The sequence below is a fragment of the Pseudoliparis swirei genome, chromosome 24 (genome assembly GCF_029220125.1).
Source record: "Pseudoliparis swirei isolate HS2019 ecotype Mariana Trench chromosome 24, NWPU_hadal_v1, whole genome shotgun sequence".
In the NCBI taxonomy this organism is placed as follows: domain Eukaryota; kingdom Metazoa; phylum Chordata; class Actinopteri; order Perciformes; family Liparidae; genus Pseudoliparis; species Pseudoliparis swirei.
Window position 1 is genome coordinate 10,045,392 of NC_079411.1, and position 25,504 is coordinate 10,070,895.

Sequence of the window (25,504 nt, forward strand, 5' to 3'; positions counted from 1 at the left end):
GTGGCATTGTTCAGTAAACGTGATTACCTCATGATTTGCTCTCGTCAGTTGACAAATGGAGTTGTTTATGAAATGTGGGGTATGATACTTTTCAAATTCTCCGTTTATGGCTTGTTTTCTGGTCAATTTTATCGGTTATTCCATCATACACAGTGGAAATCTCGTGGAGGGTCTGCATGGAGACCAGCTGACGGTATGAGAGGAAATTACCCCTCACTGCAGATGAATCCGGGCAGCCAGTTAGACAGTATATTAACTACCAACACTTTTAAAGCCCCGCTTTCATTTCATTTACCGTGGCTGCTTTTTTTATTTTTCACCCAATCTCCCCCTCGCCCTTTCTTCAATAAAACGGGAGTCATTTTATATACGTTTATCTCACTTATCCAATAAAAAGAGCCCAGGCTTGGTGGAGGGATCACAGAACATGAGTCTTCTGGCTTTCTCACTGATGTCAGCTTGCTGCCTCTGCTGCCGGCCACCGCAGCCACAGTATCTGCAGGCCTGGGATCGGTTTTCACTGAGATCAAAGGCACATTTTCCCTTTCATTCTCTTCCATCCCCAGCCCCACCGCCACCCCCCCAATCCCAGTAGTTTAGATTGATTTCCATTGACCATGACATTCCTGCACATGCCGTCCAGTCATGATGGAGCTGTTGGGAGTAGCTGATTGTCAGCAGATTTTAGTAGCCTCCACCGCGAGACTCTGGTGTCAAGACGTCTAATGGTGTTCAGTTGCGTATTCACGTTGACCACTTCAAAGAGACAGTGGTGTGTTATGGATACCCTCATGTTTACGTAATCGTAGAGCTGCTTTAGGATGTGGAGTCTGCAGGTTATCCAGAGCATAAAGTGTAATGATTTGGAGAGTTCATCTCCGTGAACACACAATGCCCCTTTTACTTCTACAATAACGTAGCTTTGTGTTTATATGCACACAAAACAGAAATGATGTAATAGCAGACATGTGGCTTTTTAAATTGTGTTTGCGGTTAATGCAAAAAACAAGCCAACAATAATCTGGTTATTTAATTAGACAGAAGGACACACATTGTCTTTGGTCTTCATCAGGGGTACTGTTTCTCTCTCACAGCATTTTCATATGCATAAGATAACTCAGAGACATTGCTATGTTAAGCTTCATATGTCTTTGTTATATATGTTGATGCTTAACAATAGGAAAGATTGTGAAGATAGGAAAGGGTTGTTTTCTCTCTTCCCTCTGTGTCTTTGTGATTTATACTGACAAATGAACATGCCTTTACAATGTTGGTCAGAATGATCATAATACCCTATAACGGTATTTAGAATAATTGTTGCTAAGTATAACTCTTCAGAGCATTTAGGATGTCATCCCTTCAGGATGTAAGTGTGGAAGAAGAGAAGTTCAGTGCTATGATGGCCTTTGTCTTATCCTTTAAATAAGTGGTCCTGCAGGATCCCAAACTCAAGCGAGGATGTAAAAATGACAGCTTCTAAAAAAAGATCAACAAGCTTGTGATGGCCGTTACATATTTTTAAATGACCTGAAATCTATTTTCAGATTCTCTTGTCACATAAATGTTTCCCTTTTTTGTGACAAAAAGTTCTGAAAAGAAACCCAACAACCTCTTGGCTCATGACACCTAACCGAAACCTTGAAAATAAGCATGAATGCATGGTTGACGAGATAAAGACACAGCTGCCTGATCATGATTGTGAGATGTTGACAGTGCACAAATATGGTACAAGGTGTTTCACCTGACTGGGAGGATGTGCTGAGATCTACAGCTGTGTTGCAAAAGTCTTGTGGTCTTGAGCAGCTTGAGGAGAGCAAACGGATAGAATCGCTGAATTCTTCTTCTTTTTTTAAAGCCTAGTTTTGCTGCTATGGTGGGGGGAGTTAAGGGAGCTCCCTCTCATTTTTTTCTCCCTTTGGACCCTCAATTGCAGATCCTCATGGCGAGAAGGAGGGGGTAAGGAGGGGGTGAAGCGCTGTACTTTCCTTTGATGTAGTGAGAACGTGACGGATCTGCTCGCCAGTGTCTCGCAGCGTGGAATCACTAACCCAGGCTTACCTAACGGGATTTGGTAGGACCGCTCTGGTGTCCCTCAGTGCCATGTGTGTCCTGAGCTCATGCCCTCAGCACTACCGTGGAAGATCCCTGTTAAAGAGAACACTACATTTACCAGCAGCCTTCCATGTCCACACATCATGTTCTAGATGACAGCTTGTGGCACCTTGTGTAGTTTTTCTTAGTCTCACTATAGGGTGGATATGATGTGCGAAGTTTAGCAGAGCTGAATGCAGCATTTTGTCTTTATGCAGCTGGACTTCATACGGTCGTCCCGCTGTCGGATCATTTCCTTTACTGTAGTACTGTTTATATGTATATCTAAAAATAAATGCTGAAAATATGATGATATGATGAAGATATATTTAATTGCCTCATTTAATGCTGGACACCAAAACCGCACATATCAAAGAGTCCCGCTGACATTGATGTTATCTGCTGTGCAGCTCTATCATACAGGGAAATGTGTGTGTGCACATGAAGGACAGCAGCAGGGACCTCACACAGAAGAAACACTCGGCGTGTCGGAGTCTTTGTAGTGCCGCTGGCTCGTGGTGTTTTATATACAGCACCATTAACGCCATGGCCTCCTCTCGTCCTCCGCTGTATGGTGATGCTGGTTGACACGTTTACTCCATATGCACGGTGCGAATGACGCCACGTGGTTGCAATCACCTTATCAGTGTGTTTCATCTCGTGAAACGGAGCTCGGCAGAGTGATCGTCTACCAGGACTAAGAGATATGCATTGTGGTTTCAGATGAGAGCCAAAAATCCAGGTTTAAGTTTCTGGATGCATTTTTTTCCATGCTGAGTGATTTGAGCATGGAAAGATAGTTACATTTCTATAGGTTATACCATAACCTTATTGGTATTAGATATAAGTAGATATAATCAGATACAGCTGCCACAAGAATAAAAAAGTGGTCAAAGTGCTGTGTTTTCGATATGTGTGTGAGATGAGCAATCAGGAGTGTCATGGTTGTGAATGGCATGACGTGCAGATGCACACTTAACCCCAGTTGATGTTTATTTTGGGCATGCGTTACCGCTCAAAGCGAAGCACTCTTAGATGATGACATTTTCTCCACTCCCCGTCCTCTCACTGAGTTGGATAAAGCTTAACCAATCAAGCAGTGCAGCCTGGAGCCAGCCAGTCGTGCTTCCATGGACAGACCGCCGCTCAAGCCCACAACACCTGCTCAGAGGACTTCACTCTTCACCAGCGGCCTACCACTGATCTCCAGGGGTCAGTGGACGGGCTCGCCAAGGTTGTCGCTGTTGCCCAATTCCGTTTGAATGGCCTGGGTGTGCACTTTCTGTCAGGGTGGATCAGAAAAGGAGACTAGAGGGCGGTGTATGGAGCACAGCTGACGTAACCGTTGGTGATGTTATGACTCCGCTTAGTTAAATGGGAGAGTGGGTAAAGTGGTTGTCACTTGGTTGTTTGTTATCCCCAAAAATATGTTGAATGGCCCCACAACTCACGTTTGATTGACTGATCGGGTCAGCCTCTGAGCTACGATTGAAGCTTGTCAGCAGTCCCTCAAAGCTGATCACAGTGCCTCACTGTTTCCTGAGACAGTCATAAAATGAGTAAAAACATGAATAGCTTTATTGACTTCATCCTAACAGCTCGTAGGTCGATATAGAGGCGAGCAGTGTTCCAGCTAGTAAACGGCAGCAAGGGGAACAATAGGACCACAGGAGTGAAACATGGGTGCAAATCCAGCCGGCTGTGTCCAGACTTCAGAGAAGCTCAAACAGCCCTCGCTTTGTCCAGCTAAGAAATAGAGTGATGATCAATAGCTGCTTTGTTTTGTATGAAGTCGGTCAGTCTCCGGCGTGCTCTTTCCCTCCCTCCTTGTCTTTGCCGTTTCATATTTTTCAGAAGCTCATTATTTCGTTCTGCTGTGGGTGTGAGTGCTAAAGAGACTCACATGCAATGTGCATCTTACAGCGCTGAAATATTAATGGTCCCCAGTGTAGGAGGTTGGTATAGGGCCTACATATTTGCAATACAAAGGGTGCCTTCTCGCCACCAGGCTTTATTAACAGAGCTGTTCAATTAATGGATGTTTGTAGCTTTCTTCATGCCGCCTTTTGCGTTGCTTTTGTGCTATACATCATCAAATCACTTTCTCTTTGTGTAACGATTTCCAACACATACATCAAAATGGGTGTTCCATGGAGACTCAAACACATGCACACAAATGCATTGTGTAGCGAGAGCTACACTACACCGTTGCGCTTTCTGCAAAGAGGAGGGCTTTGCTATCCGTTGATTTTGTGTGGTCTCGGCCATAAAAAAAACACAGTTCTTTGACGGTGAAGAAAAGCCTGTCTTCAATTTTTGGGAAACCCATAAAAGTGTGTCACTCCTTTCATATTGGCTGCAGAATTGAAAACAAATGCTACATTCTCCCCTCCTCCCCTTTGAACTGGCCAATTATGGAGTTGTGAAAATAAAAATCAGTCTGTAGATCGCTTTACCCCCCCCCCCACACCCTCCTTCTCTCTCTCACACTCTTTCTTCCTCAGTCACTTTCTTTCCCCCCCCCCCCCCCCGTCTCCCCCTTGTTTTTGAAGAAACCGAGGGGGATCACTGATGTCAAAACCAAGAGCATTAAGAAAACTGTCGAAATGCAATACAGCTGCAATCCGACATGACGCTAGAAAATAGGGCTGAGGAGCAGAAAGCCTCTCTCCCGTATTCCCAGGGCGCGCAACTGCTCCCGGCCTTGGCTTTGATCTCTTCAAAGCCTCCTGCCTCCTCCTAGATGGAGAGTCTTGGCTGCTGCTCGTGAGCGCTGGAGAGAGAGAGGCAGGAAGGGAGGTGGGGGTGTTCTTTTTTGGGGGGGGGGGGGGAGCCCTCGTCTTTTCCTTTCCAGGGCTAAAATCAATCACGGTGCCGAGGCAATTATGTGTAATTCAACCCCAGCCAGATTAGTGACTCCTGTTACCTGAGCGACCGGAGCTCTGTAATCTGTGAGACACACCGGCCTCACCGGCAAAGAAGTAGCCAGGAACAGGCGAGGGCACTTGAGGGAAAGGAGGGGAATGAGTCGAGAGGGAGAGGTGCTGAAAAGCAGGCTGCCATGCTGCCGTCCAGCAGAGCAGAAAATCTGAGCACAATAGTGATTACACTTGCAGATGTAGCCAGGTTTATGACGAGGTGGATATCGAGAACAGAAAGAATGGCGAGCGCTGAGGGCCATGAAGCTCGATAGTTAGTGTGCTAACTAGCGAGGTCTCTTTTGTGTTGAAACATGTGGGTACTGTCCCCGCCACTGCGCTTCCAGTCCCCCCCCCCACCATCCGCCACCCTATCCCCCTCCAGTGCCATATCTCTATCCCTCATGCCCTCCATGAGGGCTCCGAAATGCAAGCTTGCTAAGGCTCCTGCCCCAGGCGCCCAATTTACTATGGCTGGAGAAAAACGCAGTGGCCCCAAGTCACAGAAGAAAACAGCAGAGCTGAATGTTGCTCTTTCCCTGCTGCTGCAGTTCGTCTGATCTGTGCGACTGTTTCAGTGTCTTAACACACAGCACTGTAACAATTTACACCCTTCTGTTTTTTTTTTTGGGGCTTACGGAGAAGATTTATCCCAATTATGTTGCTCCTAGTTTAGGCAAATCTAGAACGCGGTGGGAGTGTGATGCTCATGACTAATACCACCTAGCGTACGTTATGAGATTATTTATTTGTATGCCTCTTTTTTCTTTAAGCCTAAAATATTTTCAGGTGGGGTTAAAACAATTAATTGGGGGTTGGGTAGAGGGCAGAGGATAAAGTGTAGCTTCGCATTATCGATATTTAATTGTAAATATATAATTGCCTTGGCTGTTATTCTTCCCTGTGCTCAGTCTGTATGCGCTGATGTCACAGGGATGAGAACAAGGTTTTGTTTTCTTCCCCATAGCAGTCACTCGATGCGGGATGATGAAACCCACAAAGGTATCTAGCAATAATGTGTTTGTTCATCTGATGAGCTTGTCTTGCGCTCCATGTTTCTTTTGATCATCGAACTACTCGGTTGGTGATTGAAGGCACTTATTTCCCTCATGGGATGTACACATTGAATAAATTAGATGTATCATCCTGTATTAGAACGTAGATGATCAGGACCTTGATGTGTGCGATAGTTTTAACAAGGCAGGCTGACAGGCAAGTGGAGCTGACTCTAAAAATATAAAGGTCACGCTGAATGGATTATGTGGCATCAATGGAGCCACCGTCCAGCACAGCAGGAGCCCTTAAATCCACTAGCAGCCATAACCCCTCGGCTCAGGGGCCAGGTGACGCTTTTCATGTCCTCCAATGGAGAGACATCACAGAGGCATCCTCCACTTTGAGCTGCCCGTCATCAAACAATGCATCAAAACATCAAATCAATCCACCCCCACTGTATCTGTCTTTTGAAATGAAAGATGGGGGAAATGGAAGTGCCCCCTGCTCCCCCACCGCCCCCCTTCACCAACACCACAAATCTCCTACGACTGAAGCAATTATAGAATGAAAAGGTTGTGCGAGACATTTATTTGAAAAAAGTAACAGTGGTTATCTGACCTGGGCTCTCAAATCCAGATAGGGCCAGTTTTACATGGGTCCATTTTGCGAAAGGGTGAAAATAGATTATTACAGTCTCTTGGATTACAACTCAAGGATTACTAGAGGCAGCCCATAATCCATGTTTATATTGGTTATTCAAGCATAAATTCTGCTGCCTGTGATTGTAGAGATGTGTGAACATGTGACATGTTCTCATGAGGGGACTCAGTGAAGGATCGACAGTTTAATTTGTTGACTGTAGAAATATATAGTAATTATCTTAAAGACTAAAGTTCTGACAACATTAAAAAAAAATCTTACATTTTACTTTAACGTGTATGTTTGCCAGGTATAGCAGCCTACTCTTTATATATATATATATGTATATGTATATATAATATATATATGTATGTGTGTATATACGTGTGTATTGATTAATCTGTTACAATGAGTCAGAAAGTATTCATTAGAAAAATAATTTTCCCAGATTCAAAAGTTATATATTATAATTGCTTGTTTTTTCTGCCACATTTTTCAAAACCCAGAGATGTCAAGTTCAAATCCTTCAATCTAACATTTCTTTCTTAATAGTCAAATGAGATTGAATTAAAATGTATAAGCAGTCCACAATGAATAAGTCTAGCATTGAGCTGAATTACAACCAGGGTGTGTTCATTGTATGGTTTACCATTCTGTTTGTGTAGCATCAGGTGCACGAGTGTGCCCTGAAATGTTGCTGTAACCATATGCCCTGAGCCTAAGGAGCTTCCTTTGTGCTCCCAAAATGCACTATTACCATTTGTTTAGAGGTATCAAGGGATAAGCAGACGTTGTCCGTTGCCATGTTGTACACGGTGATTGTTTTGTTTGTATTAATGCCCCCAAAAACCCTGCAGCAGAGCTAATTGACGGGGCTGAGTTTTCATGTGACCGTTCAGATCCTCGGAGAGGTTCTTGAAGTGTTCGCTGCTTCTCTGGGGATGGAGAAAAGCCATTTGTATTCGGAGGGGATCAGATTTAAATAGCTTTGTGCTTTTGATTCAGATCTTAACGGGCGTGTGCGCCTGGCTGGAAAGGAACCCTAAAATGTGTGGTTTCATTAATGACTAATTCCAGGCTGAAAGGCAGTTGTTGGTAGTCTTTACCAGTTAATCCCTTAAAACATGGAATCACACCCAAACAGTGGGCTGCTGGTTCTGTTGTACGGCCGAAAATGTGAATGAGCCGAAAGGTTTGCGAAGTCTTTCACAACCATGAAAGCCTCTTGAGAAACTCTGCCTCATTATAACCAGGATCGAATGGTTGCATGACGTGTTACTGGCTGTAGGTAATAAGACAATTTTGGTCGACTAAAATTCTACCTACACTTCAATTAATCGATTGGTCAATAGGGAGGATCTGCATATTATGTATAGGGTGACTCAATTGGCCACAGTGCACAGGGCATACCTAGTAGCCTAACTGGATTATATATAAACATTATCTACAAAATATATATACAAAATATAAATTATTTGATATATCAATGATACTAATTGATTCAAATTCGACCAGCACACACCTACACAAATTAATTAGATTTCCAAATAGAACAAGCTGTCGCAAGGGGATGCAGTTATATTCTAAATAAAACGGTTAAACTATTTATTGGACCACACACACACACACACACACACACACACACATTGCTCCCACAACAAAAATAATGGATTCTGAATGAATGAATGGATTTGCTTGTTAATGTAACACCAGTGATTGTATAATCGATGAGAATTAAGTCAGACAAGAACAGACCGACCAGAGTGTGACGACGCCATTTGTAACAGAGGAAAACACAGCTTTGTCCGGGTCCTTGTCTAATTATTAAAAAATAAATATTTTGGAAGTGAAGGAAGACAGAAAGAGAAGAGCTTAAAGCGCAATCGTTCATTGAGGTGACAAGAGCATCGACCATGTGACGACGGGGTCAAAGGTTCAGATCAAGGCCTGGACACAGGTGCTGGACACAGGTGTCATGACACCTGAGGCAACAGCTCTCCTTGTGAAAGCATTACATAATCTACACGTTTAACCTTATCTCAAGAAGTCCGTGTCCTGTTCACAAAATGCTGGCATTTTCTGTGCGTTTAATTGTTTGCTCCAAAAAGTCATCTGTAGCATGTGCTCACGAACTCATCCAATGTTTGTATTCTTCCTACTCTCGCTTGTGTTGGTGAACCACTGTGCAACTGTGTGAGTGAAATACAGAAGGCAAACTAGGTCAATACTCTCTACAGATCAGGCAGAGCCAGCTCTCATTCAAATCACCTTCCCATCCACATTATCCAAGAGTGTGTGCGCCATTGAACATTTCCCCCCAACAAAAACATCGCAGCTAGCTTGCAGTGCTAATATTTACCCCGACCTTTCCGAAGATGTAATGTGCAATGTTGCGTGGGAGCTAGCTGGGGCTTAGAGAGGAGAGCACTGTCTCTAGCTCTCGTCTCCACAGGTAGAGACACACAAAGACCCCCACCAGACTCTATTTCCCAACTCAACGCTGAGCTCCCAAATCCAAACTGACAGCCATTCATGCCCAGAATACCTGGGCGAAAGCTGAGGGGGGGGAACACTATCTAGGTGTAGCAGGCAAATCCGCTCTTGTTCGACGGATCTATGAAGCTCCTGCGTAAGGCAACTCATCAGCACTTTTCCCCCATTCTGCGCTGCATTTTCTCTCCCTCTTTCTCCGCGTCAATGCTATTGTGCAGAGGCTACGGGTTTTAGCGCGCTCGCCACACAAAGTTAGCTTGTGCTTGAGATTTTTTTATTCGTGTACATCTCTCAGGGTCTTCGAGTGTTGTTGTTGTTGAATGTGGATGTTGGCACCAACGTGCTGCCTGGCATGAATGTCGCTACTCAGCAGACCAGAGCTGGCTTCTAATGATAAATCATGCAGTGTGTTAATGCAGCAGCAGGGTTGCTATAAATAGTCGCTGGAGAGGGACGACGATTGATGCCGGAGGAAAAATACAGCGCGCTCCAAACATTTCCATCTTCTGATCAGTTTTATGGGCAGAGTTTAAACATAGGGCCCCACTATTTACATTAACTGGGTTGAAACACACAGCTGATCAAGTAAATGGTGCAATGGCGTGACTAAAGGCTTTGTGACTCCGATTTTAATACAGACACATTGACATCATCATCCAGCTATACCAGCAATACTAGATTCACCAGATATACCAACTATACTAAAACTATATAACAGATATACTAAATATACCAGCTATACATGATATACCAGCCATACATGATATACCAGCCATACATGATATACCAGATATACATGGGAGCTGTCTCGTTAGTGCCACAGGTGCTGAGAAATGACATTTTTGGTGTCATCTAAGGTGCTGTTAAAAAAAATTCTGTAAACCTGTCTCAATAGATCCAAGCCAAGTGATGGAGTTGCAGAGAGCAGCCATGTTCTTTGTGGGGTAGAGATGCCTAGTGGGTGCTCAAGTGTGTGTGTGCGGTCTGCCTTTTGTGTATGTGTTTGCGTGTGCGCTTGCAGGCCTGCTGACAGTGGCACTTGAGCAGAATGTTTGCCCTTTCCTCAGTCCTTTGATGTGACCAGGTCCTGCTGTGATAATGAGCTCTGTGCCCCGCCGCAAGGTGAGCATCCTGCAGTTCGCCCAGGGCTCTGCCAGAGCAGCGGCCCAACCCCCACCAATCCTCTACCACACACACATGCACACATGCACACACTCAGAGGAGACCATCACATCGCCCATCAGAGCTGATCGACTGCCACACAGTACTTGGATAGTGTTAAAACCGATGACCATCGACCAATCCGGCACATTATGCTCGGCCAATATAGCTGACTGTGGTGATTGATATCACAAGTTTTCCAAAATGTAGACATGTTAAAATGTGTATGCCAAATCAAATTATTTTTGTCAAAGATTGACATCTTCAGTCCAAACAAATTGGGCTCGGACTGAGAGCCACATACAAACATGTGTCGGGTTGAGTTATTTAGAAACAGACGAGCATGTATATATTTTAGAAAAATTCTAAAACTATGCTAAGTATTTATTCCATCAGTCAAAACTCTATACAAAAAAAACCTTAATTTCTGAAGTCTTTGTTACAGCTCACATAAAAACAATTGTTATTTTGTGAAACAATAACACTACATTAGACAAGCTACAACAAGATTTCACAACAATTCCATATACGAAAATGACTAAACTCTTATCCAACCCTGTATTGCAGCTTCCAGCCTTCACGGTCCTCTGAAAGCCTGAACTCTGAGAACAAACCCAATGTCATAGTGATTTGCTGTTTCTACTTAACTTGCTGTGGCTTAAGAGTGAAGAAAAATAGCGACTGGATCATTTCTAATGTTCTGTTGCTCTTCCCTCAGTTTTTTTAATAGCTCCGCGACATATAGAAATTCAGAGTTGAACACTTAAAAAAAGCGGATAAAGTCTTTTCATCTGGGGCAGGCATATTTCACACAAATTATCTCCTTTGCACATCTAGTATGAGAGCGTGATTGGTTTGCTTGGAGCACACGCGCTTCATGCCAACTGAAGGATGATGGGTAATCCACCTCGTCCTATTCAGTTGTGCTCGGTGGGGGGAAAGAAGACAGTCAACTGTTAATAGCTGTTTTGTGTTCATATGTAGCATGTATGGGTTAAATTCATTAAGCGTGTGGTTATTGCAGTCTCTGATCTCTTCCCCGCGTACCATGACCGTATTTGACAGCATGTCTATCTTCACGTTTTCTGTGGATTCCATATTAATACTGTGGCATGTGTCGGTCATGTGTGGTTGATGTGAAGTGTTTGACATGTGGCTTGAGTGGGTGTATCGGTGGTATGTAGGACAGCGTAACAAATGTCCTTGCATGATAAATTTGTGCTGCAACTAAGCTACTAAAACCATAACATTGCATATGTGGTACATGCCTATTTGTGTCATCTACCAAACACCATCCGGCTTCTAGTTTGTGATTCATGTTTCATGATGGTTTGTGCCTGTAGTCACATTTTTAGCAACTTGCCTCGGACGTCGGTGGCACAGCGTCTGTTCATCCTTCGGACTCTGAGTAGCAGTAGAGAGATGTATGATTGAAATTAAGGAAGAGGAGAGAGGGAGAGATTAGGAGAGGGTTATCACAGATGTAAATGGCTCTCCAGGGTAGAATTTTCCGGTTATTCGTAGCCTCCTCCGCTCCTGTCCCTGTGGTTGGCTTCGCTTGTTCGTCTCATTACCCCGGGCGCGTGCGCTCCTTCGCTTGCTGGCGGCCCAGCTTTCTTCTCCATTAATTGGGTTTCGTGACATTAAGCCCCCTGGCCGAAGGGCCATCCTGCCAATAAAACATTCCATTTTTAGCACTCTACTTGAAGCTGGTGGGGTTCAACCCGCTCTGTGAATGATAATTGGTTATTTATTTAAGCTTCCTCAGGTTGGTCTCCACTGATTTTGGTAAAGGGGGAGAGGAGGAGGGCTCCACATTGATCACATTGTGACGGGATACAGTAGCCAAAGATTGTATTTAAACAGCCAGAGGTGGGTGTGCTCTCTCCGAGGGATTCACGGTTATTTTAAACCATTCCCTCAGGTGATGGCAGTCATCATTTTATTGGAAATGGAAAGCAAACTCTTGATGGAACTGGTTGTAATCGCAGGCCAATGTATTGCCTCATCTTTTGATTCTTTCTTCTGTTAACATCCTGGGCAGAAAATCCTGTGAGTAGGTGAGGTCGCGTTGTGAGGTGAAAAGATTTAGCAGCATGGGAATCCGTAGCCACCACTTGAGCTGTCATCTCCCCAGCTGTGTGTGAAACACCTCATATGGTTTCCACACACTTGATTGTAGCTGCAGGCGCGAAGAGTCCTCATTGCATATAAATTACAGAAGTCGGAAGTGATTATTATAACATTCCCGCTTTCCCTTTTTTCCCACTCCAAGTGCTGTGTGAGAGAGCGAGAGATATGGTAAAAAGGCAATATCGCAGGGATAGTTATGCATATACCACACAGACACATGTACAAATACACACACACACACACACTCACACTTGCAGGATGCTGGTGGAGTCTGACGGAATACAAGTTCAGAGACACAGGCGTGCCGTCAGAGAAATCCTCCCTCAGAAAAAACAATAAAGAAACAAAAAACGAAACGTTCCATATCCCTTCCCCACCCCCATTTACAGACGACACGCCAAGTCACTGGCTCCCCGTACTGTCTCCTCCATGGAGGGCTTCCTGCCAACTCTAGTTCCGCACAATGAATTTCTCTTAAAACCACATCTGAGGGGTTCTTTAGAAGGGCCGGCCAAGCCTGGATATGAAATTCCAAATGGAACGTTTTCTTTTCAATCCTCACCGCCTCTCTTTCACTCTCCCTGAAAAATATGAATAGAAATATTCTAAGCCTATTATTTCTCCTATACAATAAAAGGGACCTCCAATATGGCTGCCCTCCATCACAACATCGCTGCTGCTGCTGCTAAGGGCATTTTGAGTCGGGATGGGGGATGAGAGGGGGTTCAATTGCAGCAACGTGCCGTGACACTCACGGTTGTGGTCACTTGAGTGTCTCCAACTACTTCCTCCAGGAAATTGGTAAAAGGGTGTCCTGCTTTTTATGTGTAAACTTGCCAAGAGCTGCAAAGTGGAAGCAGCAAGCCAACAAGTCTTCACCTGAAGGAAGTGAAATGGTGGCTCCGTGACGACTGTTGGCACCGTAACATATCGGTGTGACTATTTAGCTTCACCCTGATAGATGTGTCCCCATCATACGAATGTTTCGAGAGATGTGAAGTTGTAAGAAGCCTAAATAACAATGCATTGCTGTTCCTTTCCTCTGAGAGTAAACCATGGTTAGTTGTGGCATGCAGTTTATGTAAATGTAAACCCAAACAGCCATAAACTGAGTATTGGTCACAGTGGCCTGCAGGTTTTTCTCTGGAGGATTTTTGCCATTGTGGAGGCAGTTTATTAAGCTGTAACTGGGAAAAGCCAAAAGAGGGCTTCTCTTCCACGGCGGAAGCCTCTAGCCTTCTTGGATACTAAGTAGTCAATCACCTTTTTCTTTTTTTGCGGTATCGGTGTTTATGTGTGTGTGTGAACAAGTATGAGAGACTAACTTTTAATTCTGTGTGCTTTTTCTTACTTTTTCTTACTTTTCTATCTGCTACAAGTTGGAGAAGACTTCCAGCTAAAATGATAATCCCTCAGCTTCTTATCTCCTTCCCACAGGATAAAGAATGGGAGTGGACAGGCGTAAAATAATATGGGCGAGAATGCTATCATTTAGCCCCTGGTGTAGGCTTGTCCCAGCCACCCCCGTCCTGGTTAGCCCTACTTTAGGGTTAGCATCCCTTACGAATAAGCCCTCCCCTCTGTGGGATGAGGTCTGACAGATTATCCCGTCACCTTTGGCTCTTGTTGACAGGGGTCAAAGAACCTCACTCACCTGGGCTAATGTGGAAAGCCTCTGCATTATGGCTGAATTAGCTTGCCTTATTTGGGGGCAGTGTGCTGCAATCTCAAATGCCACAATGTGGACTGTGCTGGACGGTGGCACATGAAGGCTATTTATCAAGAGAGCAACTGGGAGGGACATTAGCCCTTGGATATGAGATTCTCATCCTGATAAAAGGAATCTGATGCCGATAATGCGTCATGTGGTTGAGGATATCTTTCTCGGTACACACAGACACACACAGACTCACACACACACACACGCATCCGCACACACATACTGCCCTTTGTGTTCCCAGTTCGGACGTTCCCAGATGGGTGGAGAGAGGGAGAGGCGGCTTTTAAGTGTAGGCCGGTGCCAGTCTGCGAGAGGTTCAGGAGAAAACACAGACATTCCAGCCACCCTTGTGTCCAAGAAGCTTTCTGTATATATGTGTGTGTGGTGGGAGAGGGCGAGGAGGGGCACCAATCATCACTTATACTGCAGGAATGTCACCTTGGCCGACACATCGCTGGGACAACGAGAGCTTATAAAGAACAGTCCCGTGATTGGATCGTCTCTTTATAAATCTATACTCAAACTAAATTTAGACGGGTCTCTCCAACAACATTATTCATCAGGTGACCGTTCCATCAAAATCTCATGAAGCTCTTCCATTCAAAGCTCCTGGGAGCCCTTTGGTGTAAGACGTGTCTCGCCCGACAGTGAACTAATGTCTTTCCATTTAGCCACATAACCTGTGGAGGTGATATGTTGACTCCAGCTATGCCCTGGGCTCAGATTGTGAACAGTGGATTTAGCATGGCTAAGCATTGCCATGTGTTCATTGGCGCTGAAGCATTAAAGCGCTATTTGGATGGGGGGTTGGGGCCAGGGATTTTTTGGGCCTAGCTTGGTCTATTTTAGTTGTCAGGAGGCAGGTCTCTCTGAGTCAGTAGGTGATGTGTGGGGGGGGGGGGCTTTGCTCAGGACACTCCTGACGTGATTACCCCTGCATTAAGTACCACTGCAGACATCTGTCTCACTCGCGCTCTCTGTCCGCAGCCAACCCCCTTCTCCTCCTCCATCCCTCATCTCTCCTTCCCCCGGCTCTTGCTCTGTAATGAACTCCCCTTATTCACCAGCTAATGACTGCCTTTGATCTCCCGCCGAAGACCTCTGCTCTAACTCTACCCTGCGAGTCTTTCTTTTTTTTCTCCCCTCCCTTTGCTCGAGCTGCAGCTCTGTTTCTCTCTCTCACATGCTCGTGCACCTCTTTGGCTTGTTTTTCCTCCGTCCTTCAGGGAATGGGGTTTTAGGTCATGCTGACCTCGGCGAAACAAAGTTGTGTGGTGCTGCTGCTAAAAATCAAAGAAATAGTGTTAAGTTATACCTCTTTAGCCATAAAGCTTCAGCCTCCTCTACATGGAGGCAGACCACCCGCACTATATGTGCCGTACCAGTCGCCAGATCATGTGGTAGGGAACAGGGCCAAATCGTGCACGGAGCGGTGCAGCTGAAGCTCATGTCATCCCTTTTTTCTGTTGTTTAAAATCTTTTTTTTTCTCCACAGTCCAACAAAGTCCCCGTGGTGCAGCCGTCCCATGCAGTCCACCCGCTCACCCCACTGATCACGTACAGTGACGAGCACTTCGCCCCAGGTCCTCACCCTCAGGATGTCAACAACAAACAAGGTAGAGTCTTTTCATCCTTTTGCGTTATGAATAGCAGTGACAATGTTTTCAAAATAGACAACGACTTCTCTCTTTCCATCAAATTCAAACTGCTTCAGTAAGACAAAGAAGGACTATTAATTCAAGACGCACAGACCCAGACTGATTGGGACACCTCCGCTCAGGTTTTATGCCTGTACCGATCTGGTACCAGTAATGTCTTTTCCATCAATTTAAACATGTGGAACTCATTGGGATAATTTGAATATATCATAACAAGAGGCCAGAAAAAAACTGAATAATAAACATTGAAGAAGAATCTGTATTTTATGAAACGGTTCCCATGATGGACGATACCTGATCCACTGGAGTAAATCAGTATCTGTGCCGGTTCTATCCACATCTTGATTAATATTATATGTCTGTGAGAACAGTAAACACATTAATTTGATCGGCATAAGTTCAAAAAGAAATAATTCATTTTTTTTTTAAACATCCTTTTGTGCAAACACTGTCAGGAAGCAAACAGACCAAAATCAAAGTCATCCATCAGCTCTTAACATAAACTTATTTGAAGCATCCTGTGGGACGGCGCGCTGAGCTCTGCTGCCCTCTCCTTCTGCACTCGCTGCCTCTCAGTAACAACATCAAGCTGCAGCTCTGACAGCTGCAGAGGAGCTCCTCTGCAGTTTGGGCGAGCTCCTCCGCGCCGCTCAGCTGGAGACTTTGGCAGCTTCTCACTAACGCAAAAAGATGTGGGCCCTGCCATCGCTTTGTCCCACACCTTTTCTCTTCTCGTGGCTTTCTTCTCCCGCGGCTGCCAGTTGAAAAGGAGGAGAGGGATCAGACAGGATGTAGGCGCTGATGAAGATGATGATGAGGCTGGGAGGTTCTGAGGGACCGACTATAAATAACAAAGTAGAATTGAGCACTAGGGTACACAGCGCAGTGAGATGAAGGGACAGACATAGAAAGAAACTGTGCTCCACATATGCCAGAGGAATCGTGCATCAGACACATTTTTATTGAATACTTTTTCGAAAGGAAGCAGGAAAGAATTGTGTTGACACGGAACTGAGGAAAGGAATACTTTAAATGCACATGCATGCATTGGATTTCAGAGATCTGTTGTCATGTAGGACAATTTCTGAAGTAATGTCGTTCATTTGACTGTTTGTGTTGGTCTTGCCAGTCCATCGAGATCCACCACGTTTCTGACAAACACTGAGGAGCAGAAAAGAACACTGGAGGGCTTTTCTTTTTTTTGTTGATCTTTACCCCCGCAGCCCAACAGAAATCCATGTCCAAGCGATCCAGTTTGCTGCAGAATTTGCTGCATATGAATTCCCCAGGCATATTCATGTCGAGCTAAGCTGAAGATGCTTTAAAACGAAACCTCTCTTATTCTCTTTCTTGCTGTCCCTCTCTCTCTCTCTCTTTCTTGCTCGCTCTCTCATATCGACCAATTGCTACTCTGCCTTCCTGAGTGGGCTCAGACTTTGATCTGCTCGTTAATTATGAAAAACAATCATGGATTTTCTCATTATGAGCATTAATATGCAGAGGGCCGCAATGCAATAGAAGGAAGGTCGAGCGGTGGGGAGGGGGAAGCGGCGCCTTTGAACATTCAACATTTAAACCTTCTATAACATGGGAACTCATTTAAATTTACATTATTTCCAGGTTTTACAATGAGAAGCATGTTCGTGTTGCTTGTTTTGAGGGGAAATGCGAGTGTGAAGCCTTGTTGTGCGTCAACGGGAACATGTGAATAGGGGAGTGAGTAATTAGGCACCTTCGGGGTGTGAGTGACAAGGTTAACACGCTGGGGCTCTCTCCGCCTCCCTCACCGCCTCACCCCCTGCCTCCTTCCCTTCTGCCCTCAGGAGGGCTCTCCGGAGTGTTAGGTGGTGGATTAGTTGGCGGGGGGTAGTGCTATGCGTGCTATGAATCCAGCATTGCAACATTGGCTTTAGAGATATAAGCCCCCCGTTCGCCCTGCCTCTCAGAGGAGAGAGGCCCCTTCAGACCACAGCCTGCAGAGAGAAAGAAGAGAAAAGATAGAGGCAAGGAGAAAAGGCTGGCTCCAGCAGGGATTAGAAGATGGTTCTAATCTGGAGGCATTTGGCCTCTTTTCTTTGTGTGTGTGTGTGGGGGTGGTGGGTTTAAGTAGGCATATTGCACTTGTATGTGTGTGAACAGCAGATCCTGACATCTACAGACTGTCAATGTTATTATGACTGACACAAAGATAGTTGTCTCAAAAGAGGACATCAATTGCTTCAGATTTAGCTGAATATGAATCATTTTACGGCTCAGTCCCAGTTAAATTCTACAAAAAAAGGACCCCGTAACCTTGAAGCCCAGTAGGAGCAGATGAGCTGGAGATGGAGGAGCTTAGTCCTAAAGATCCACCGACAGTTAGTCCAAGCCAATCCCGTGTCTACAGGGAGAGCTGCAGCCTCTGCCACAAAGATGAAGCCTCAATTAACCAGCTTCAAGATGCTGACACACACTGGAAGGGCTCTCGCTAAGCGGGAGAAATATGATCCGTTTCTTACTGGTTGATAATGTGAGGTCAAGAAACGTGTTCAAGCCCCGACATTGTGCACTGTCCTTGACTCGCAGGGCAGCAGGACGGGAAGGTGGGGAGGAGTAATGGGTTTCAAAGGATAACATCTTAAACCGAGGTCAATCATATTACACAATGCAATTGGCAAAAATCGTGAGTTAAATCATAATCGGCTCAACAAAAATATGTTAACAAGACCTTGACAAAGCATTCATTGCATACTTTTGGTACTTTGTGCTGTCTTTTATATCCTGGGAAGTTATTTTTTCAATCTTGCTCATCCTCTTTAAATGTTCTTTTCCATGTGTTTATAATAACCCTAATTAAGGCCACGAACGGAAACATGTTGATCTAACAAAGACGTTCCTTATTCTGCCACCTTGCCTGTCTTTGGTTCTCTGCGTTACAGGCGCATTTCGATTGCTACTTAGATCCACGGGGTGCCGATGCTTAGAGTGAAAAAATGTAACGTGGATACTTTCTAACAGTTGTGTATCATTGTTTTGCGTGTCTAGGAATGCAGAGGCATCACCCTGGACCAGACATGTCCAACTTCTACTCCCTGTCTCCTGGAGGAGTCGGGCAGCCGCTGGGATGGTGAGTCAGACAGACAAACGCCAAAGCATGTGCAGTGGACTCATGTAAACAAGTAGCAATCACAATCACGTTTCCTCACATCGGATGCACACCGACACTGCGCTCGCTTTAATGGAGGAATGCTGGCCTGCAGCAGCAGCGGCAGCCGCCGCCGACACATGGAGGTCTGCTTCCTGCTGCAGCTTCAGCCACACCGCTCCTCTGTGTGCCCAGCACATGTCAAACACATCACCACATACATGGCCCCGCATAACCATATGGCTGCTTAGCCCCCATCAAAGCTTCCTGGACTTATTTCTCTCTCTGCATCCTTGTCACTTCCATGTCTGTACTTTTCTCTCTCTTGTACTCAACATATCTTACCCTCTTTTTTTTCTTCCTCTCTATCTCTTTATCTGTCAGCATGATGTTTGCCAAGACGAGGCTGCAGGCATACGTTGAGTGAAGCCAGATGTAAGGTGTAGGATGAGGCGACAGTTGAAGCTTGTGCACTTCAGCGCTCCTCCTCCTTATATCTGGTTTAGAGTATAGTTTTGTTTTAGAAAGTTTATTCCAATTTAGGAACTGTTCCTGCTGAGGAACCTCATTTTAGATCGTTGGTCATAGTTGTACTCAAGTCCATGTACTGAAGAAGCGTTGTGTTTGCAGCACTAAACTCACAAGAATCTTTTTTGAAAACCATCGTGGACCCACTGATGGACTGATAACAACGAACACAATCTACTATTTATGATTTCAAAAGAAGGGTCTCAAAACGTTCGAGCCAGAAAAGAAAAGCCTATCTAAAAACTTCCACATGTTAAGCAGAAAGGGATCTTTAAAGCAGTTCTGAATATTGAAACAAATTTGAAAAAGAACTGACGTTTCTTGTCAATCCCTCTTATTTCCCTTGATCTTCATTCTTCTCGAAGGAGAGAAAGCAGAACTCATGGAAACCCTCCCAACCACGAGTCTCTGGACACACAATAGCAGTAGTATCCAACCTTTAACCCTCCTGTTACCTTAACATTTACTAACATATTTTACCCTCGGGGTCAATTTGACCCCAGCAATTTAAACCTCCAGAAAATTATTAGAATTAATATTGTTTCCCAAGTTTAAGTGTGAGGTACTTTATGTTTGTTTGTTGACTACCTAAATAGCCCTTTAAATATATAAAAAAGTTGATATTTCTTATAGGGCTGCAACAACGAATCGATAAAATCGATAAAAATCGATTATTAAAATAGTTGGCAACGAATTTCATTATCGATTCGTTGTGTCGCGCGATTATTACGGCGCTCAATAAGTCACGGAGTATAAACAAAGTTGAGTTGAGCGCAGAGCGGCGCTGGAGAAACAAGAGCAGAGAGAGAGGAGAGACGGAACGCTGCGTTGTGAGAGCCAATCAGCGCTGAGCTGCTCCTCTGTTGATGAATCTAATTGGCTGCTGCTGCTCACGTGGCGCTGGATGCGGAAGTCATTCACGTCGTCGGAGACATTCACGGAGCCGAGTGCGCCTCCGGGTGACGTTATGAACCCAGACACCAGGGCGCTACATGTCACGACGTGTGTGGCATTTCCACAAGAGTATAACGTAGAGAACATGGTTATTTATTCCGTGGCGGATAGCGGAAAATATTTTTCCACGGAGAAAGGCAACGGAGATAAGCCCCGACGCCACTCGCTGTGTGAGCGCTGCGCGTGCAGACATTTAACGGAGCGGAGCAGCGTGTGCGCTCTGATCGCTCTTTTAATGAAGTATCGAAACTAAAAATATGCGAAATCACATCGTTTTTAACGTACGGGTACTTTGTTAGTATCGCTACACCGTGCAGCGTGACAGCAGCAGATGTAGCGGACTAACATTCAAGCTAACCTACCTTCCCAAACGCTGTGGACATCTGAACGCTGATTGGCCGAGACGCAACACGTCCATCAAAGATGTTTTATTGTGAAGAGCACCACTTCACATTTTTTCCGCATCTCACTGCAATCTCAACGGCAGTGGGCCAGGGGAAAAAAATAATAAATCGTAACGCGTCTCTGATATTGTTCAGGGGGCGGGGCCACATGGGGACCACTGCTCAGGAGAGGAAAGCTGTCAGTCTGTTTGTGACGGTTCATCACCATGGTGACCAGTGAACAGGTTCATCACCATGGTGACCAGTGGACAGGTTCATCACCATGGTGACCAGTGAACAGGTTCATCACCATGGTGACCAGTGGACAGGTTCATCACCATGGTGACTAGTGGATCTCCAGGACCTTTCCATGACTTTAAACCAAATTTCCATGATTAAACATTTTGTGAAAACTCTGTCTATACGTGACAAAGTGAGAAGATGTAGTATTTAAACTAACAATGAGAATTCCAAAGCATACCGTATATATACCGTGTAAATTAACATTTGAATAAAACAAATTTGCATTACTTTTCCAAATATTTTGGGATTTTATTTTGTTCAATTACTTTTCTAGGCCTGCTAATAGCCATTTAAAAATGCCATGACTTTTCCAGGTTTTCCATGACCGTACGGACCCTGTTTTGAATAAAGGGTTGAAAATTTAAGTTTTTTCGTTTTTTATCCGATTAATCGATTAATCGATCAAATAATCAATCGATTAATCGATTATCAAAATAATCGTTAGTTGCAGCCCTAATTTCTTATATGTTTGACACAGTGAAAAACAGCCTGGGGTCAAATTGACCCCAAAGAACACCGACGTTAAACATTGAATGGGGTCAAATTGACCCTAAAGGTAACAGGAGGGTTAAATACTGATCCCTTGATATGAAGCAATACTAGCATATCTAACATTGCAGGATATATAATGATCAATATTGGAAAAAAGATCTAGAGCTAAAACAACTTTACAAACTACTACAGCCAGTGACGCCGTCTTTATCGACTGGAATAAATCAAAAAATATTCAGCATTTATCGCCAGGAAAATAAATCTATGTTGATGAATCTCTTTCCTTGTTTGTGTCCGCTGAGGCAAGCGTGCGCCTACTGCCACATTCAGGAGACCCTTTCCATGCTCCTGTCCTTCTTCTGTCCTCCTTAATTCATGGAAGCCTGCTGTCTGCTGTTATTGCAGGTTCTCACACCACATGGTGCCCGGCCCCCAAGGTCCCCACGCCACAGGGATCCCCCACCCGGCCATCGTCAACCCACAGGTCAAACACGAGCCTCTGCATGAAACAGACATCATGCACATGTGAGTCCTGCAAACACCAAATACCTTCATCGAACACTCACAGACTTTTTTTGAACATATTTTTAAACAACGTACTTCCAGGTATTCGTGAACAAACCCTCTGTCAGAGCCTTGTTCTCATTCCCTTGATGTGAACAGATAAGCAGCGAGGGCCCGTGCTCCACTGATAACAGGCCTATGCTTCATTTGTCCTCGGGGATCACAACACACTTAGCACTCAGCAACAGATACAGGTCCGGGATTAGTGCTCTGATGAAATGAAATCGCATCCCCAGTGTGTGCAGTGGGAAGTGCTGTGAGTACCCTGAAGTGGTTATCACTGATATTTCCATTATTCATGGGCATCGCAGCACCAAGACTTTACTAGTATCAAAAAGGTTGTTAGAAAGTGAGTCAGGAGTGGGAGCAGAGTTTTTTTTCAGTGTGAGCATTTGGCTTTAAGCGATTGGCAACGTGCGGTGGACGAGAAGGTTTGGTTGCCATTACTGGTGAAGTAATGTCTCCTCATTAGGGGCTGCGACTGCACATGATTAAAGAGGCAGAGGCCCATTGCGTGCCTCGCCATTGGCTGAGAGCAACCAGACCCGCGCTGCTTTTGTAGCCATAACGCCACCACAATGTCCCTCCTCTGCTGCTTTGTGTTTTCATTCTCTCGTTTCCAAACTAATTTGTCCCCTCCTCTTCTTTACCTCCATCTATGTTGTTGCTGTGTTCCTCCTAAAAGGAAACCCCAGCACGAACAGAGAAAAGAGCAGGAGCCCAAAAGACCGCACATCAAGAAGCCCCTAAACGCCTTCATGCTCTACATGAAAGAAATGCGGGCAAATGTGGTCGCCGAGTGCACGCTGAAGGAGAGCGCTGCCATCAATCAGATTCTAGGACGAAGGGTAGGTGGAATAGTTTGTGTACACTGATGAACTGATCCCGGCCTCTTTCTCGCTTTTTTGATTGAGTTAAATCACCGGGAGATCACGGTTTAAGCTGTGGTTCTAACGAGTCTGCATGGACTGACTTTCCAGGCCCAATTAGTTTAAAAAGTACAAAGCTCCCTCTATTAGCATACAGTCTCTTTATGAACTAGTTGTGATTATTGTCATAATGATTGCCCTCGCCAATTACGTCCCTCGCTGCAGCACAGATACAGACGGCCTCTCTAGCTGACATTGAATCAAATTGGCTTTAATAAAATATGTCTGGATAATGGCACGGTTGGAAATGACAAAATGTGTTCCTTTTGAGGATTGTGAAAAGAGTGGAACCACAGAGACATGTTAAAAGCCTTAACGAATAGGCCTAGTGGTTGAGGCAGCCAGCCACAGCAAAGCCTAGTTTGTGGCCCGCATCGGGTAATTGCTCGCTGACATAGTTTGAATAAAAAGCGCTGCTAAATTGGAACCAGTGTTTTGATATGAAATCAAAGTTTTTTTTCCTCCCCCTTCTCTGCCTCCCTCTGACTCCAGTGCATGTTAATCTCTTCATCATGTGTCCCCCTTTTTCTTTCTCTCTTTTATCCCTTTTTCTTCATACACCAAATGTTTGGAAGTTGAAAGGATTTTTTAGTTTTTTTTTTACCAAAAGCCCAGCACCCTTCTCTATCCAGGGAACATGGTATTGCATGCCAGTAATTGACTGTATGCTATTTCCCCCGCCCCTAATCTCCTTTGTACTGAAACAGTGGCATGCTTTATCTCGGGAAGAGCAAGCTAAGTATTATGAGCTAGCCCGCAAGGAAAGGCAGCTCCACATGCAGCTCTACCCAGGCTGGTCCGCTCGAGATAACTATGTAAGTATCAACAGAACAGATTAACAGAGGTGCGCGTGAGTGTGTGTGTGTGTGTTGATTTATGTTGTTTGTTTATGTCGGCGTTGCGTGGCTTGTTCTTAGAACGATACACAGTAGTGACACACACACACATATACGCACCCACTAATTCACACCAGTCGGCTCCATGCTAATGGGGTCCATTTGTGGACCCCTTTTTGTTTCAGCCTAATGTGTAATTCATAAAACTGTGATTATATTACCATCGGCAGTAAAAGGATCGTAGTACCATGGACATTACCATTGCCACAAAGAGTGAAAACTGCCTGGTAATGGTTATGCTAGTCTTTGATGTTGCAGATCAGCATGGAGCTTTGGATGTAAAAAGCACCTGTTAGACTGTGTTGAGGAGGCCCAGTCGCACACACAGCTTTCAGCGGCACCAACCGTTGCTCCCACTTCGTCTGTGACGTGGGAGGTTCAGCTGCATTCGAGACGCAGCCTCGTTTATTCGCCGTATATCACGGTGCGCATGCCTACGTGATTGTCTCGTATGTGGCGTGTATGAATTTGTGTGAGAGAGAGCACCAGCCTTTATTAAAAGTGTGGCTCCGGCACTCACGTTCACTCCACCACCAACGTGCTTTGTGGTGTTTATCTGCCTCCCCTCGGACACCGACAGCATCCCCTCTCCTTCTGCCTCCACCGCTCCACCGCCAAAATGCCTCGCTGAGGGGGGGGGGGGGGGGACGGGGGACAGTCTCACAGCTCTGCACAGTTACAGATGCACAACATCAGCTCGTGACAGTCTGCCCAGTTCCCATTCAAATTTCCAGCTTTGTTAGTACAAACATATTTTGACGGGTAGGAAAAAGAAAAAAAAGAGTCGCGAAATGGCTTTCTGCTTGGCATACCGAAGAGATAAAGGGAAGCGATATGTTTCACGCAAAACATTTGTTACAAGTACGTTTTGTATCCCTGAGTGTTATTCCGCGACCCCTCCCACAAAGAGAAACCTTCAGCTGTACACAGGCAGCACATCACACCTGGAAACACCCAAAATAAGCAACGCACTGGCATGGACGAGAGCGAGTGGCATTCATACTTTTGCTGTGTACCCTCTCTCTCGTCCTTTTTCTCACCCACTCTCACTTAGCCTGTCTTCCTCCCTGTCTGCCGCAGCAGTAGAAGGCAGATTAGCTCATGAATAAGTGGATTAGCAGACTTTGCAGCAGGAAACCAAAGTGCTGCTCATATTTGACTAGAGCGACTCTCCGCTGCTATCTGTACCTATAGTCTCCCCCCTGGAGATTTAGCATAAGCTATAAATCCTAACACACTCCCACCACCTCGCCGGGAAAAGAGTGGCACTCTTAACAGTCATTGAGCAAGACCAGCCTAATTACTGCCCATTTTTTTTTAAACATTTTTTTTAAATATACTTTATTAGAGAATGTGCACAATATAGCAACAGGGATCAGCGAACAAGTATTATTATTTTTTGTGTGTGTGTGTTGTTCTGTTTGCAGTAGTACTGCATAAAGTGACAGGAAGGTAGAGCAAACAGACAACGTAAAGTGAAAAATGAGAAGAAACACAACTAATAAATAAAAAAAATAAAAAA

At 44.8% G+C, this 25,504-nt stretch overlaps 1 protein-coding gene across 3 annotated transcripts in view; it reads left to right on the plus strand.

Moving 5' to 3' along the window:
• Nucleotides 1–25,504, plus strand: part of lef1 (lymphoid enhancer-binding factor 1) — a 43,399-nt gene that overhangs the window by 6,437 nt on the left and 11,458 nt on the right. For all 3 annotated transcript variants that reach the window (XM_056409819.1, XM_056409818.1, XM_056409817.1), the window contains exons 4-8: nucleotides 15,647–15,767; nucleotides 18,834–18,915; nucleotides 21,999–22,118; nucleotides 22,843–23,005; nucleotides 23,794–23,901. In XM_056409819.1, coding sequence (XP_056265794.1) covers nucleotides 15,647–15,767; nucleotides 18,834–18,915; nucleotides 21,999–22,118; nucleotides 22,843–23,005; nucleotides 23,794–23,901 — 594 coding nt within the window. The remainder of the gene's footprint in view (nucleotides 1–15,646; nucleotides 15,768–18,833; nucleotides 18,916–21,998; nucleotides 22,119–22,842; nucleotides 23,006–23,793; nucleotides 23,902–25,504) is intronic.